The sequence below is a fragment of the Mirounga leonina genome, unplaced genomic scaffold, assembly GCF_011800145.1.
Source record: "Mirounga leonina isolate KUSES-001 unplaced genomic scaffold, KU_Mleo_1.0 Mir_175, whole genome shotgun sequence".
Taxonomy (NCBI): Eukaryota; Metazoa; Chordata; class Mammalia; order Carnivora; family Phocidae; genus Mirounga; species Mirounga leonina.
Genome location: NW_023270453.1, coordinates 3,805,798 through 3,823,883, shown reverse-complemented (window position 1 = coordinate 3,823,883; position 18,086 = coordinate 3,805,798). Strand labels below are relative to the sequence as shown.

General features: G+C 37.4%; 1 protein-coding gene across 1 annotated transcript in view; it reads left to right on the top strand.

The window, feature by feature from the left end:
• The window catches only part of MALRD1 (MAM and LDL receptor class A domain containing 1), an 807,963-nt gene that overhangs the window by 30,575 nt on the left and 759,302 nt on the right, over positions 1-18,086 (top strand). The window contains exons 4-5 of the mRNA XM_035022447.1: positions 8,015-8,109; positions 8,194-8,355. Of these exons, the coding sequence (XP_034878338.1) occupies positions 8,015-8,109; positions 8,194-8,355 (257 nt within the window). The remainder of the gene's footprint in view (positions 1-8,014; positions 8,110-8,193; positions 8,356-18,086) is intronic.

Sequence of the window (18,086 nt, the reverse complement as noted above, 5' to 3'; positions counted from 1 at the left end):
GATCATATGGTAGCTCTATTTTCAACTTTTTGAGGAACCTCAATACTGTTTTTCAAAGTGGCTGCACCAGCATGCATTCCCACCAACAGTGTAGGAGGGTTCCCCTTTCTCTGCATCCCTGCCAACATCTGTCATTTCCTGACTTGTTAATTTTAGCCATTCTGACTGGTGTGAGGTGGTATCTCATTGAGGTTTTGATTTGGATTTCTCTGATGCTGAGCGATGTTGAGCACTTTTTCATGTGTCTGTTGGCCATTTGGATGTCTTCTTTGGAAAAATGTCTGTTCATGTCTTCTGCCCATTTCTTGATTGGATTCTTTGTTCTTTGGGTGTTGAGTTTGATAAGTTCTTTATAGATTTTGGATACTAGCCCTTTATCTGATATGTCATTTGCAAATATCTTCTCCCATTCTGTCAGTTGTCTTTTGGTTTTGTTGACTGTTTCTTTTGCTTTGCAAAAGTTTTTATCTTGATGAAGTCCCAATAGTTCATTTTTGCCCTTGCTTCCCTTGCCTTTGATGATGTTTCTAGGAAGAAGTTGCTGTGGCTGAGGTGAAAGAGGTTGCTGCCTGTGTTCTCCTTTAGGATTTTGATGGACTCCTGTCTCACATTGAGGTCTTTCAACCATTTGGAGTCTATTTTTGTGTGTGGCTAAGGAAATGGTCCAGTTTCATTCTTCTGAATGTGGTTGTCCAATTTTCCCAACACCATTTGTTGAAGAGACTGTTTTTTTTCCATTGGACATTCTTTCCTGCTTTGTCAAAGATTAGATGACCATAGAGTTGAGGGTCCATTTCTGGGCTCTCTATTCTGTTCCATTGATCTATGTGTCTGTTTTTGTGCCAGTACCATACTGTCTTGATGATGACAGCTTTGTAATAGAGCTTGAAGTCCGGAATTGTGATGCCGCCAGCTTTGCTTTTCTTTTTCAACATTCCTCTGGCTATTTGGGGTCTTTTCTGGTTCCATACAAGTTTTAGGATTATTTGTTCCATTTCTTTGAAAAAAGTGGATGGTATTTTGATGGGGATTGCATTGAATGTGTAGATTGCTCTAGGTAGCATTGACATCTTCACAATATTTGTTCTTCCACTCCATGAGGATGGCACGTTTTTCCATTTCTTTGTGTCTTCCTCAGTTTCTTTCATGAGTATTTTCTAGTTTTCTGAGTGCAGATTCTTTGCCTCTTTGGTTAGATTTATTCCTAGGTATCTTATGGTTTTGGGTGCCATTGTAAATGGGATCGACTCCTTAATTTCTCTTTGTTCTGTCTTGTTGTTGGTGTATAGGAATGCCACTGATTTCTGTGCATTGATTTTATATCCTGCCAGTTTACTGAATTGCTGTATGAGTTGTAGCAGTTTTGGGGTGGAGTCTTTTGGGTTTTCCACATAAAGTATCATATCATCTGCAAAGAGTGAGAGTTTGACTTCTTCTTTGCCAATTTGGATGCCTTTGATTTCTTTTTGTTGTCTGATTGCTGTGGCTACGACTTCCAATACTATGTTGAATAGCAGTGGTGATAGTGGAGATCCCTGCTGCATTCCTGACCTTAGGGGGAAAGCTCTCAGTTTCTCCCCATTGAGAATGATATTTGCTGTGGGTTTTTCATAGATGGCTTTTATGATATTGAGTTATGTACCCTCTATCTCTATACTCTGAAGAGTTTTGATCAAGAAAGGAAGCTGTAGTTTGTCAGATGTTTTTTCTGCATATATTGAGAGGATCCTATGGTTCTTGTTCTTTCTTTTATTAATGTATTGTATCCCATTGATTAATTTGCAGATGTTGAACCAACCTTATAGCCCAGAGATAAAGGGGGAACATTTTCAATCTTTTACCATCAGGTATGATGTTAGGAGAGGGTTTTTGTGGATGTCATTTGTCAGGTAAGCATGTTCCCTTCTGTGACAAATATTTTGAATGTTTTCATCATGAGAATTTGTCACATATGTTTTCTGCATCTCTTGAGATGATCATGTGATTTTGGCCTTTACTTGATCAGCATGGCATTTTATAGTGATTGGTTTTCATATGTTGAACTAACTTTGCTTTCCTAAGATAAATTGTACATGGTCATGGTGAATAATCCTTTTTATATCTTGTTTGATGAGACTTTCTTGTGTTTTATTTAGGGTTTTTACATTTATATTAATCAGAGATATCAATATATCATCTTCTTATCACATAGTTTGTCTGGTTTTGATATCAAGGTAATAATGGCCTCATAGAATGAGTTGAGAAGTGTTCTCTCCTTTTCAACTTTGTGCAATAGTTTGTGAAGTATTGGTTTTAAATCTTGTTTAAATGTTTTATAGGATTCACTGGTTAATCCTTATGTGACTGAGAATTTCTTTGTGGAAAGCTTTTTGATGACAGATTCATTCTCTTTACTTGTTACAATTTATTCAGATTTTTTATTTCTTCTTGAGTCAGCTTTGGTCCTGAGTCAATGTTTGTGTCTCTCTAGGAATTTGTCATATCATCTACGTTATCCAATTTGTTAGCTTGCAATTATTGATAATATTACCCTATAGTTTTTTGTTTCTATAAGGTTGGTAGTTCTGACCCATTTAGCAAATTGGGTCTTTTTTTTTTTTCCTATTAGTCAGTTTAGTAAAAGGTTTGTTAATTTTGTTGATCTTTCCAAGAATGAACTTTTGGTTTGTTTGTTTTTTTAAATTTCATTATCTCTGCTCTAATATCAAATTAAAGTTTGGCTGGCTTTGGGTTTAGTCTGCTCTTCTTTTAAGGTTTGTAAGGTGGAAGGTTAGACTGTGATTTAAAAACGTTCTTTTTTTTAAATTTAGTAATTTACAGCTACAGATTTATTTATAAGCACTGATTTAACTGTGTCCCATACATTTTGATACAGTGTATTTTCATTTTCATCCATCTCAAGTATTTTCTAATTTCTCTTCTGATTTCCCCTTTGACCCATTATTTATAAAGATTTAATTATTTATTTGAGAGATAACGAGTGGGGTGGGGAGAAGGAGAGAGAGAAGCAGACTGTCCACTGAGCAGGGAGCCTAATGTGGGGCTTGATCCCAGGACCCTGGGATCATGGCCTGAGCCAAAGGCAGATGCTTAACCAACTGAGACACCCAGGCGCCTGACCCATTGGTTATTTAGGAGTATGTTATTTGATTCCACATATTTGGGAATTTCCCACATCTCTTTCTGCTATTAACTCAAATCACTCCTTTGTGGCTGTAGAACATACTTGTTTAATTCATATCTTGTTAAATATATTGAGATTTGTTTTATGGCCTGAAATATGGTGTACACTGGAGAATATTCTGTGTGCACTGTAGAAACATAGTATTTTGCTGTCATTGAATGGAGTGTTCTGTATGTGTCTGTTAGGTCTAATAGGTGTATTGTGTTGCTTCAGTCTTTTGTTTCCTTACTGATCTTCTGGGTGTTCTATCCATCCTTGAAAATGGGGTACCAAAGTCTCCAACTATTATTGTTGAAGTGTTTATTTTCACTTTGCTTTTACTAGCTTTTGCTTCATATACTTTAGGGCTCTGTTTTGAGGTGTATATGTTTATAATTATTAGATTTTCTTGATGGGTCGATTCTTTTATCATTATAAATTGTACTTGTTTGTCTCTAATAACAATTTTTTTGTGTGTGTTAAATCTTTTTTCCCCCTGAATTTCCAGCTCTCCTTTTGTTTATTGTTTATATGTTATGGTGTTTATATCCATTTATATTCACCCTTTTGGGGTAGTTGTATTGTTGGATCATACTTTTATACAACATGTCAACCTCAGAGTTTTGACTGGAGACTTTAATCAATTTACATATAGCATAACTACTGCTAAGATAGGACTTACACCTGCCACCTGCTCTTTGTTTTCTGTGTGTCTCATGTCTTTCCTGTTACTGTTTTCCTCCATTACTGTTTTCTGTTACATAGATATTCTGTAGTGTATCCTGTTAATTTACTTTTTCACTATATATATTTTTTAAATATTTTATTTTTTTTATATTTGTTTGAGAGAGAGAGAGCAAGAGAGAGCACAAGCAGTGTGTAGGGCAGAGAGAGAAGCAGATTCCCTGCTAAGCAGGTAGCCTGATGTGGGGCTCGATCCCAGTACCCTGGGATCATGACCTGAGCTGAAGACAGACGCTTAACCGACTGAGCCACCTAGGCACCCCTTTCACTATGTATTTTTTGAATTACTTTATTAGTGGTTGCCCTAGAAATTATAATTTGGTTAGACTATTTGAGCTCCAACTGTTATATGCTACCTCAGGCAACTATAAAATTAAAATACTTACCTCACATTTCCTCCATTTCCCAAGTTGTAAGTGATTAATAATTAATAATTAATAGGAATGAATGTGAGCAGAAAGAACATAAATCCTATTGCATGTTACAGCGTAACCAGCTGGCTCAAATGTTTGCTGGGAAGGAGGCTTTTTGCACTGGGCAAAGTATTAATGTGGTGAATTTCCAGCCTTGTAAGTGGGATCTTTCAGGGAAATACCGAATATGTCAAATAATGACAATTATTTGGTAATGAGGCTTTGAAAGAGCTCTGTTTTCTGCTCATTGCTGTGGTTGCCACGCTGGCTTGCTACTTTTCAAAGTTGTTATGGAGCTGGAAGTGGGCAGTGGGAATAAGGCAAGTTAAAAAACCATAAGGGGTGCCTGGGGGGCTCAGTTGGTTGAGCATCTGACTCTTGATTTGGGCTCAGGTCTTGATCTCAGGGTCGAGAGTTCAAGCCCCCAGTTGGGCTCCATTTTGGGTGTGGAGCCTACTTAAAACAAAACAAAACAAAACAAAACAGTGAAAAACCATAAAATTTGCCAGTTTTTTTTTTTTTCATTACCTGTATGGAGGAGTATATTTTCAGAGGTCTTCACATTGGCATTTTTGTTAACATCACCCTCATGTTTATGGTCAAGTTTTATGATCCACTGAAGTGATCCCTCTAGCTCTTCATCACAAAAGCAGGCTTAAATTGATATGGCTGCATTCATTTGTAAGTTGCCAGCAATTTTAAGAGATTACTATTTGAGGGTGTCCTTTAAGAGATAGGGTTTTAGCAAATATTATGTGGTTGTGTTGAGCTTGTTAGTTTAATGAGAGGGTATGAGAAAAAACTTATGATTTAATGGAAACAGAATTTAATAAATAGAAATTACCAACTGGAAAAAGTTTATATTGAAGACTATTATTTCCTCTCTGTTATCTGAACTTAGCATATTTCCGTCGTAGGTGAACACACTTTTGCCTTTCGAAAAGTTTTGACGCTTTAACCTTTGCTTCAGGTCTTGGACCTTGTCATGGTGATCCATTCCTGCAGCCTGATTTTTGAAGTGTTCTCAAGGACTGATATTATTTCACTCAAAATACTCAAATTTTTTAAGTTCCTTTGAGCCAGTTGGTTGTTCTGTAACATGCAATAGGATTTATGTTTCTTCTGCTCACACTCATTCCTATTAATCACTTAAAACTTGGGAATGGAGGAAATGCAAGGCTGCCTGTCAATAGTTGATGAAAGTGAGACTGAAAATTCTACCTTATCTTTCTTGAGGATCAAAGCTGGTGGAATTCACTGCCAAAGTTGTTGGATTTAGCCCTCCAGACTTGATTCATGGTTTTTTGTTGCTTTCATATTTTATATACTTCCTTTTTTTGGGTCATCAATCTTGGTTTATTTTGGGATTTTATTCCAATGCTTACCCAGCAACTGAGAAAAAAATATTCTTTGGAAGACCTTTAATATAAACATTAACATTATCAATAAAATCATACTGCTTGTTCTTATTTTGTCATTTTGATAGTTAACACTTTACCATGAGATTATTTGAAATATGTTTTAAAGATATGCTATGCTCTTGCTTTTATGGATGCAGTCATAAAATGGGAATTTATGAACCATATAAACAAACTGAGATGAATATGGTAGGGATTAATAGGAAACTTACAATGGTGACAGTGATGTTTGCATATATGTGCGTGATATGATTGTTCATAGGCTACTTCAGGGGTAAGAGGGGTGTGTGCAGAAAACACTGGGTCCATTTTTGGTTACCAGCTTCTTAAGTCTCTTCTCAGTGGTTAGAAGCAGCAGTAGGAGGGGGCATGGGATGAAGGAATGGACATGTGGGAAAAACTTATGCTGGCAAGGATATGCTTCTTTCTTTCTTTTATACTTATAGACATGATGACTAAAGTGCTTTTGAACACAAAGGAGAGTTTTCCATAAGACAGTATTTTTCTTTAAGGAACATCATCAGTGAGTTAAAGAAATTCTATACTCACACTATAGGGAGCAAGGTAAAATTGAGTGTGCATTTAAAAAAATGCTTCTTATTGCCACTAAGGTGGAATTAAAGGTAGAAATCAGATGTCGGTATTGGGTGCATTTTGAACACTGCTTTGTTTTTGCCCATAAAAAGAAAGTTTATTCCTAGACAAATTCAAAAGATCTCAAGCTGTTTCTGAACTTAAAACGTCACCTTTGGGCACCTGGGTGGCTCAGTCATTTAAGTGTCTGTCTTCGGCTCAGGTCATGACCCCAGGACCATGGGATCGAGCCCCATATCGGGCTCCCTGCTCAGCGGGGAGCCTGCTTCTCCCTCTCCCTCTGCCTGCAGCTCCCCTGTTTGTGCTCTCTCTCTGTTTCAAATAAATAAAATCTTTAAAAAAAATAAATAAAACTTTACCTTTTTAAAAAAGATATTTATTTATTTAGAATGCAAGTGGGGGAAGACGTAGAAGGAGAAGGAGAGAGAGAACCTCAAGAAGACTCCACACTGAGCTTGTGGTTTCATGAGCGGCTTTCATCTCACGACCCTGAGATCATGACCTGAGTTGAACTCAAAAGTCGGATGCTTAACTGACAGAGCCACCCAGCTGAATACTATTCATTTGTATTGCTAGTAATATTATTGCAATAACACTTATTTAAATAATAATATATACTATATAGTAAATATAATAACTCATGCCTATTTGATTATTCATTTGCTTAGCATTTGTCTGACAACACAAAGCAAGAGCAAACTAATGATTGTCCACTGTATTACCGTAATACCAGCTCTTCATCTAAATTATGTTTATATAATTATTCCAGGGAGTACATTCTCAGAACGGTCTTCTGTTATTGCAGGGATTTCAGTAATGCCTCTGACCATATTTATAGCAATCATTAATGTCATTGTTTTCTACTTAATTAGGGTACAATTTTGGAATAGGTGTAGGGAAGAAGAGGTTTCTTAGATTTCATAATTCTACTATTGATTCTCTTGATGTGACAATTAAATTTGATACCAACCCAGCTTTAAATGACCATGGAATAACTTGGTAGATAGGTTATCATAATCATCAACAGCATCATTTTTTCATTCCTTTTGACAAATAGCAAAACACCCAGTAGAGTAGTAGAACACAGTGGTTCCCCGATTATACGCTGTAACCATGTCAAGCATTGCAGGAAATTTATGAAAGCCCAGGAAAGTGGTCCACATTTATGTTCTAGCCTTCTAAACAGTAATGGTTCCGTGGCAGAATCTGCACTGCAACATGTGGGAGAGTATCAGGGCTCTGCATCGTTTTCCAAGATCCCAGGGAAAGCTGGGACTCTTCGATCCTATTCTTTCTAGAGTAAATCACAGCAAACAATGATCTCCTTTGAATTTTTCATTTATTTTGGTGAGCGATCCCAGTACGGTGTTTTCCCTGGATACCCTCTTTGCAGGGCTATAACTTTCTATGTTACAGGATATAAGTTAGATCATGGACTGCAACCCATAATAGTATTATAGGGAGTATAATCACAATGAGCTATTTCGCTGGGGAATGTAATGACATAAAACAATCAGTCAGACCATTTGCAAAAGCGAATGGTGTGGTTAAATGTTTCATTCTTGAAACAGAAATATATTGACCTAATGTGGCTATGGGCCTGAATTATGATTGCCTGGTGTACTAAATAAGTTTACCGAAGATTGCTCTGACTGTAACATGTGGACTATTGTTGCCAACAGCCCACTTCCTCTCACTGGTCTCCAAAGTGGGTTCTACTTCCTCAGACTTAAGAAGCAGAGTTTTTCTTCCGACGAATAACCAACATGCTTGTCAGGTATTTGAAAACACACAGCATTTTAAATACTTTTCACATTTGGGAACTTCTGTTAATTGTTCGGACATTACTTATTTTTCACAGATTGCATTTTATTACTTCTCCAGCCAAGTGAGTGGCAAATTAGTGGCTGGCCTTCAAACCACATGTGGTGGTCCCATTCAGCATTTATGGCAAAACACAGCTGGGCTCCAGAATCAGTGGGAGAGAAATGTCATGAACATCCAGAGCAACCAGAAATTTCAGGTATGTGTGTTGTATTTTCTAACCGTAACATTGAAGGAAAAATGATAAACTACAAGTCCTTAACTGATGTGGGAAACAAAGGCAGAAGAAAAACTATTAAATTTCCTTACTACCTACAGCACATTGACAAGTCCTTAAAACAGGCAGAGTGACATTCCTCTGGGGACTCAGCTGCTTTGCTAAGGGCAAAAGGCAATCTTAGCCCAACCCCTGGGACCCTTTAAGTCTACTTTAACATATAAAAATTCCTTTGGAAACTTCCTTTATCTTTACCCCCAAGATACATGTTGGCAATCATCCCCCAAGCATATGACCCACTGATATACACCTGAAGGGTCTCATGACTCAGGTTTTATTAGACAGTAGTAAATGACATTTTCCCAACAATAGCTAGCCCTCTCAAGGTCCTAGAACCTTGCTTCCAAAATTCCTTAGAGACTTACACTATCCCTAACCCCCTCCCAACTTGAAAGCATATAATGGGCCATTCCTCATGACCCCAGTGCAGCCCTTTCTGCCCATGGGTCTTATCCCCATGCTTTAATAAAACTGCCTTTTTCCACCAAAGACGTCTCAAGAATTCTTTCTTGGCTGTCTGGCTTTGAACCCTAATGCCTTTCCTATATCATTAAGAACAGATGAATTAAAAGTAGGATGACCACTGTCCCAGTTGGCCAAGGACTGAGGGATTTGCCAGGACTTTCAAGCCCTGAAACCGAAGTCTCAGGAAATTGGGATGTCCAGTCACCCTAAAAGACACCTTTAAAAGAAGGTTTTAAATTTATGTATAAAAACTAAAGCTGAAATATATTAACATATATTTATATATCAGTAAACTATATCTTTCTAATTATCTTCTTAATTTCTTAAATACCCTTCTTTTTCTATTTCTCTTACTATTCCAACCTCCTCTTTCTTTTCATTTCTTATTCTTAAGAATTACTTATCTTCCAGAATTTTCTCATGCTTTTGAGAGAACAGGGTTATATTGGGTAATGAGGAATTAGACTATTTGATTTAAATACTAATTCCAAATGCTGTTGAAGTAGAATAATTGTCATATTCATTTCATGGCTAAACTCAAATTATTCAGTACAGCCTTTATTTTCCAAAATAATTTTGAGAATGAAAGCCCGTGCAAGCCTATAAAAGACAAACTTATTTATTCAGCCTAATAAAACTTACGTATGGTGGAAATTATAACGTAATGATTACTACAGGAGTTCTTGGTAACGCATCACATATTTTTACATTTGAGAGAGCCAAGAAAAATTTCCCATTAAAAACAGGATCTTAAAGCATTTTATTCTGAATGAATCTGCTTTTTTAAACCTGGTTTGCAGGCCAATTTAGCCAACTCAGATAAAGCAGGTTTCCTTTATCATCTATTATTTGAATAGTATAATAATCAATTTTATAATTTTGATACATAGCAGAAAATCATCTGCTATGTGATGGATGGACTTAGCACTTGCTTAACTATAGGGATTGAATTGGATTGAATTTTAACTTCAGTTATTTTGAGTGGTAAGAGGAAGGATGGGAGAATGAGCAGGATTTCTATTATAAAATTGAATTATAAGCTATAAGAATGGCACATTTTCTTAATTGATCTGTCATAAATTCACTATAGTTTGAAATTTCAGGCTTTTGTAAACTAAATGGGGATCCAAAGAGGATCAGAGAAAGTCACTTCATAGATGGTTAAATGACACCTAGGTGATAGGACTTTAGAGGAACTATATGGTTGGAAACATAATTCTGTCATTTGAAGCTTTGCACTCCATTGAAGTTAAATATATTGGTGTGTGTGTAGAGAGGGGCGTGGCAGGGTATCTTAAGTCATCAGGCATTTACGCCTTCCTGTGAATGATTGATTCATTTATTTAACAAAGACTCACTTAGAGCACTCAGGATGCACCAGGTGGGATTCAGAGAATGTTCCTAGTACATGTAAAGAATTTTCTACCAGCTTTATTGAGATATAATTGATATATGTGTAAGTTTAAGGTATGTAATGTGATGATTTGATGCATCTACATTGTGGAATGATTACCACAATAAAGTTAGTTAACATATCCATCACATCACATAATTACAATTTTTATCATGCAGTAAAAACATTTAAGATCTACTCTCTTAGCAATTTGCAAGTATGTAATACAGTATTATTTGCTATATTCCCCATGCTGCTTATAGATACCCAGAATTTACTCATTTTATAGCTGGAAGTTTGTACCCTTTGACCAACATTTCCCCATTTCCCCCACCATGCAGACTCTGGCAACTAAAAATTACTCTGTTTCTGTGAATTTGGCTTTTATAGATTCCACATATAAGTGGATCATAGAGTATTTATCTTTCTGTGACTTTTCTCACTTAGCATAGTACCCTCAAAGTTCCAGCCATGCTATCATAAGGGGTAAGATTTCTTTCCTTTCTTGGCTGAATTTATATATATGTATACCACATTTTCTTTATCTATTTATCTGTTGATGGACACTTAGGTTATTTATGTCTTGACTATTGTAAATAATGTTTCAATAAATATGAGAGTGCAGATATCTCTTTGAGGTAGTGATCTCATTTCTATTGGTTATATACCCAGAAGTGGGATTGCTGGATCATATGGTAGTTCTATTTTTAGTTGTTTGAAGAACTGCCATACTGTTTTTCATAATGGCTGCACCAGTTTACATTCCCACCAACGGTGAACAAAGGTTCCCTTTTCTCCACATCCTTCCAAACACATTATCTCTTATCTTTTTGATAATAGCCACTCTGACAGGTGTGAGGTGATATATCATTGTACTTTTGATTTGCATTTCCCTGATGATCAGTGTTGTTGAGTATCTTTTCATGTACCTGTTGGCTATCTGTATGTCTTCTTTGGAATGATGTCTATCTTTGGAATGATCTCTATTTTATTTGTGTGTGTGTGGTTTTTTTTTTCACCATTGAGTTGTACGAGCTTCTTATATATTTTGGATATTAACCCCTTATCTGATAGATAGTTTGTAAGGGGAAGATTAATGATAGGCCTGTGGAAGAGAGACTATGTGTTCCTGGATTTGGTATGTGTGTGTTTGTGTGTGTGTGTGTGTGTGTGTGTGTGTGTAGACTGAGAACTTTGAGCACCAATAATGCATCTAATTTGTAGTGGATATTCAAGTGTCATTAACTGCTAGAGAAGTTTCTAGTTTATTTCTTTCTTAAAAAGATTTTATTTATTATTTATTTGAAAGAGAAAAAGAGAGAGAGCATGAGAGGAGGGAGAGCATGGGGGGGGGGGGGAAGGGCAAAAGGAGTGGAAGAAGCAAGCTCCCCATTGAACAGGGAGCCCAGTGACGCAGGGCTTGATCCCAGGACCCTGAGATCATGACCTAAGCTGAAGGCAGATGCTCAACCCACTGAGCCACCCAGGCGCCCCTAGTTTATTTCTTTTTTTTTTTTATCTTTTTTTTTTATTCTTATGTTAATCCCCATACATTACATCATTAGTTTTAGATGTAGTGTTCCATGATTCATTGTTTGTGCATAACACCCAGTGCTCCATGCAGAATGTGCCCTCCTCAATACCCACCACCAGGCTAACCCATCCTCCCACCCCCCTCCCCTCTAGAACCCTGTTTGTTTTTCAGAGTCCATCGTCTCTCATGGTTCATCTACCCCTCCGATTTCCCCCGCTTCATTCTTCCCCTCCCGCTACCTTCTTCTTCTTCTTCTTTTTTTTCTTAACATATATTGCATTATTTGTTTCAGAGGTACAGATCTGAGATTCAACAGTCTTGCACAATTCACAGCGCTTACCAGGGCACATACCCTCCCCAGTGTCTATCACCCAGTCACCCCATCCCTCCCACCCCACACCCCACTCCAACAACACTCAGTTTGTTTCCTGCGATTAAGAATTCCTCATATCAGTGAGATCATATGATACATGTCTTTCTCTGTTTGACTTATTTCACTCAACATAATACCCTCCAGTTCCAACCACGTCGTTGCAAATGGCAAGATCTCATTCCTTTTGAGGGCTGCATAATATTCCATTGTATATATATACCACCTCTTCTTTATCCATTCATCTGTCGATGGACCATCTTGGCTCTTTACACAGTTTGGCTATTGTGGACATTGCTGCTATAAACATCGGGGTGCACGTACCCCTTCGGATCCCTACTTTTGTATCTTTGGGGTAAATACCCAGTAGTGCAATTGCTGGATCATATGGTAGCTCTATTTTCAACTTTTTGAGGAACCTCCATACAGTTTTCCAGACTGGCTGCACCAGCTTGCATTCCCACCAACAGTGTAGGAGGGTTCCCCTTTCTCCGCATCCCCACCAACATCTGTCGTTTCCTGACTTGTTAATTTTAGCCATTCTGACTGGTGTGAGGTGGTATCTCATTGAGGTTTTGATTTGGATTTCTCTGATGCTGAGTGATATTGAGCACTTTTTCATGTGTCTGTTGGCCATTTGGATGTCTTCTTTGGAAAAATGTCTGTTCATGTCTTCTGCGCATTTCTTGATTGGATTCTTTGTTCTTTGGGTGTTGAGTTTGATTTCTTTATAGATTTTGGATACTAGCCCTTTATCTGATATGTCATTTGCAAATATCTTCTCCCATTCTGTCGGTTGTCTTTTGGTTTTGTTGACTGTTTCCTTTGCTTTGCAAAAGCTTTTTATCTTGATGAAGTCCCAATAGTTCATTTTTGCCCTTGCTTCCCTTGCCTTTGGCGATGTTTCTAGGAAGAAGTTGCTTCGGCTGAGGTCAAAGAGGTTGCTGCCTGTGTTCTCCTTTAGGATTTTGATGGACTCCTGTCTCACATGGAGGTCTTTCAACCATTTGGAGTCTATTTTTGTGTGTGGTGTAAGGAAATGGTCCAGTTTCATTCTTCTGCATGTGGCTATCCAATTTTCCCAACACCATTTGTTGAAGAGACTGTCTTTGTTCCATTGGACATTCTTTCCTCCTTTGTCGAAGATTAGTTGACCATAGAGTTGAGGGTCCATTTCTGGGCTCTCTATTCTGTTCCATTGATCTATGTGTCTGTTTTTGTGCCAGTACCATGCTGTCTTGATGATGACAGCTTTGTAATAGAGCTGGAAGTCCGGAATTGTGATGCCTCCGGCTTTGCTTTTCTTTTTCAACATTCCTCTGGCTATGCGGGGTCTTTTCTGATTCCATACAAATTTTAGGATTATTTGTTCCATTTCTTTGAAAAAAGTGGATGGTATTTTGATGGGGATTGCATTGAATGTGTAGATTGCTCTAGGTAGCATTGACATCTTCACAATATTTGTTCTTCCAATCCATGAGCATGGAACGTTTTTCCATTTCTTTGTGTCTTCCTCAATTTCTTTCATGAGTATCTTATAGTTTTCTGAGTACAGATCCTTTGTCTCTTTGGTTAGATTTATTCCTAGGTATCTTATGGTTTTGGGTGCAATTGTAAATGGGATCGACTCCTTAATTTCTCTTTGTTCTGTCTTGTTGTTGGTGTATAGGAATGCCACTGACTTCTGTGCATTGATTTTATATCCTGCCACTTGACTGAATTCCTGTATGAGTTCTAACAGTTTTGGGGTGGAGTCTTTTGGGTTTTCCACATAAAGTATCATATCATCTGGAAAGAGTGAGAGTTTGACTTCTTCTTTGCCAATTTGGATGCCTTTGATTTCTTTTTGTTGTCTGATTGCTATGGCTAGGACTTCCAATACTATGTTGAATAGTAGTGGTGATAGTGGACATCCCTGCCACGTTCCTGACCTTAGGGGGAAAGCTCTCAGTTTTTCCCCATTGAGAATGATATTCGCTATAGGTTTTTCATAGATGGCTTTTATGATATTGAGGTATGTACCCTCTATGCCTATACTCTGAAGAGTTTTGATCAAGAAAGGATGTTGTACTTTGTCAAAAGCTTTTTCTGCATCTATTGAGAGGATCATATGATTCTTGTTCTTTCTTTTGTTAATGTATTGTATCACATTGATTGATTTGCGGATGTTGAACCAACCTTGCAGCCCAGGGATAAATCCCACTTGGTCATGGTGAATAATCCTTTTAATGTACTGTGGGATCCTATTGGCTAGTATTTTGGTGAGAATTTTTGCATCCATGTTCATCAGGGATATCGGTCTGGAATTCTCCTTTTTGATGGGGTCTTTGTCTGGTTTGGGGATCAAGGTAATGCTGGCCTCATAAAATGAGTTTGGAAGTTTTCCTTCCATTTCTATTTTTTGGAACAGTTTCAGAAGAATAGGTATTAATTCTTCTTGAAATGTTTGGTAGAATTCCCCTGGGAAGCCATCTGGCCCTGGGCTTTTGTTTTTTGGGAGATTTTTGATGACTGCTTCAATTTCCTTAGGGGTTATAGGTCTGTTCAGGTTTTCTATTTCATCCTGGTTCAGTTTTGGTAGTTGATACATCTCTAGGAATGCATCCATCTCTTCCAGGTTATCTAATTTGCTGGCATAGAGTTGCTCATAATATGTTCTCATAATTGTTTGTATTTCTTTGGTGTTGGTTGTGATCTCTCCTCTTTCAGTCATGATTTTGTTGATTTGGGTCATTTCTCTTCTCTTTTTGATAAGTCTGGCCAGGGGATTATCAATCTTGTTAATTCTTTCAAAGAACCAGCTCCTAGTTTCGTTAATCTGTTCTACTATTCTTTTAGTTTCTATTTCATTGATTTCTGCTCTGATCTTTATTATTTCTCCTCTCCTGCTGGGTTTAGGCTTTATTTGCTGTTCTTTCTCCAGCTCCTTTAGGTGTAGGGTTAGGTTGTGTACTTGAGACCTTTCTTGTTTCTTGAGAAAGGCTTGTATTGCTATATACTTTCCTCTTAGGACTGCCTTTGCTGCATCCCAAAGATTTTGAACAGTTGTGTTTTCATTTTCATTGGTTTCCATGTATTTTTTTAATTCTTCTTTAATTTCCTGGTTGACCCATTCATTCTTCAGTAGGATGCTCTTTAGCCTCCATGTATTTGAGTTCTTTCCGACTTTCCTCTTGTGATTGAGTTCTAGTTTCAAAGCATTGTGGTCTGAAAATAGGCAGAGAATGATCCCAATCTTTTGGTACTGGTTGAGACCTGATTTATGACCTAGGATGTGATCTAGTCTGGAGAATGTTCCATGGGCACTAGAGAAGAATGTGTATTCCATTGCTTTGGGGTGGAATGTTCTGAATATGTCTGTGAAGTCCATTTGGTCCAGTGTGTCATTTAAAGTCTTTATTTCCTTGTTGATCTTTTGCTTAGACGATCTGTCCATTTCAGTGAGGGGGATGTTAAAGTCCCCCACTATTATTGTATTGTTGTCGATGTGTTTCTTTGCTTTTGTTATTAATTGCCTTATACAATTGGCTGCTCCCATGTTAGGAGCATAGATATTTACAATTGTTAGATCTTCTTGATGGATAGATCCTTTAAGTAGAATATAGTGTCCTTCCTCATCTCTTATTATAGTCTTTGGTTTAAAATCTAATTTGTCTGATATAAGGATTGCCACCCCTGCTTTCTTTTGGTGTCCATTAGCATGGTAAATGGTTTTCCACCCCCTCACTTTCAATCTGCGGGTGTCTTTGGTTCTAAAATGAGTCTCTTGCAGACAGCATATCGATGGGTCTTGTTTTTTAATCCAGTCTGTTAGCCTGTGTCTTTTGATTGGGGCATTTAGCCCATTTACATTCAGGGTAACTATTGAAAATAGGAATTTAGTGCCATTGTATTGCCTGTAAGGTGACTGTTACCGTATACTGTCTGTGTTCCTTTCTGGTCTATGTTGCTTTTAGGCTCTCTCTTTGCTTAGAGGACCCCTTTCAAGATTTCCTGTAGGGCTGGTTTTGTGTTTGCAAATTCCTTTAGTTTTTGTTTGTCCTGGAAGCTTTTTATCTCTCCTTCAATTTTCAATGACAGCCTAGTTGGATATAGTATTCTTGGCTGCATATTTTTCTCATTTAGTGCTCTGAATATATCCTGCCAGTTCTTTCTGGCCGGCCAGGTCTCTGTGGATAGGTCTGTTGCCAGTCTAATGTTTCTACCCTTGTAGGTTACAGATCTCTTCTCCCGAGCTGCTGTCAGGATTTTCTCTTTGTCTATGAGACTCGTAAGTTTTACTATTAGATGTCGGGGAGTTGACCTATTTTTATTGATTTTGAGAGGGGTTCTCTGTGCTTCCTGGATTTTCATGCCTGTTTCTTTCCCCAAATTAGGGAAGTTCTCTGCTATAATTTGCTCCATTATACCTTCTGCCCCTCTCTCTCTTTCTTCTTCTTCTGGGATCCCAATTATTCTAATGTTGTTTCGTCTTATGGTATTGCTTTATCTCTCGAATTCTGCCCTCGTGATCCAGTCGTTGTTTATCTCTCTTTTTCTCAGCTTCTTTATTTTCCATCATTTGGTCTTCTATATTACTGATTCTCTCTTCTGCCTCATTTATTCTAGCACTTAGCGCCCCCATTTTTGATTGCACCTCATTAATAGCCTTTTTGATTTCTACTTGGTTGGATTTTAGCTCTTTTACTTCTCCAGAAAGGGTTTCTCTAATAACTTCCATATTTTTTTCAAGCCCAGCTAGTATCTTTAAAGTGATGATTCTGAACTTTAGATCTGACATCGTACTAATGTCCGTATTGAGTAGGTCCCTGGCAGTCGGTACTACCTCTTGTTCTTTTTGTTGAGGTGATTTTTTCTGTCTTGTCATTTTGTGCAGAGGAGAATAGATTAATGAGAGAACAAATGCTAGCAGAGTAACCACGTCCCCAGAAAATATACTCTAAACCAATCAGAAAAGACCTGAAGCAGTGGGATAAGAAAGGGAAAGAGAGAAAAAAGAAATAAAAGAAAAAGATAAAGATAAAAACAAAAACAAACAAAATAAAACAACAATAACAACAACAAAAAAACCGGAATGTGATCAAATATGATCTATATGGTATATAGATCAGTGCCACACACTAGATTTGGGGTGTATTTTGGTCTTTTAGAAGAAAGTGCCTCCCAAAATTTTAAAGAAAGAAAAACTTATATATGTACAAAAATAAGGGTTGATATGATGAAGGGATGGAATATGACTGTAAAAATGGAAATTATAAAAAATTTTATAAAAGGAATTGATAAGAAGTTGTTTGTAAAAAGAAAGAAGAGGATTTAAAAAAAGAAAAAAGAAAAAGGAAAAAAAAAGGAGAGGATGTGATCAGGCAGGGGAATAGAAAACACCATATACTAGAGATTTAGGGTATATTTTAATCTGTTAGAAGAAACTATCTCAAAATTTTAAAGAGAGAACAACTTATATATATAAGTCAAAAATATGTGTAACTACTATGAAGGGATAGAATATGACTCTAAAAATGAAAAATAAAAATGTTTTTTTTAAAAAAAGGGATTGATAAGATGTTGGTTGAAAAAGGGAAAAAGAAAAATTCAAAAAGAAATAAAAAGACAAAAAGACAGTTAAAAAAAATTAACTTTAGAAGACTAAAGAATCATGTTAAAAAAGCCGTGAATTCTATGTGCAGTAGTCCCCTAGCGCTGGAGTTCTGCCGTTCTCATTGATCGGTAAACTTGGTCTTGGCCGGCTGTTCTCGCTGATCTTCTGGGGAGGGGCCTGTTGCCGTGGTTTCCAAATGTCTCTGCTGGAGGCGGAATTGCCCCGCCCTTGCCCCCTCCCGGCTAAGTAATCTGCTCGGGTTTGCTCTCCGGAGCTTTTGTTCCCTGCGAGCTTT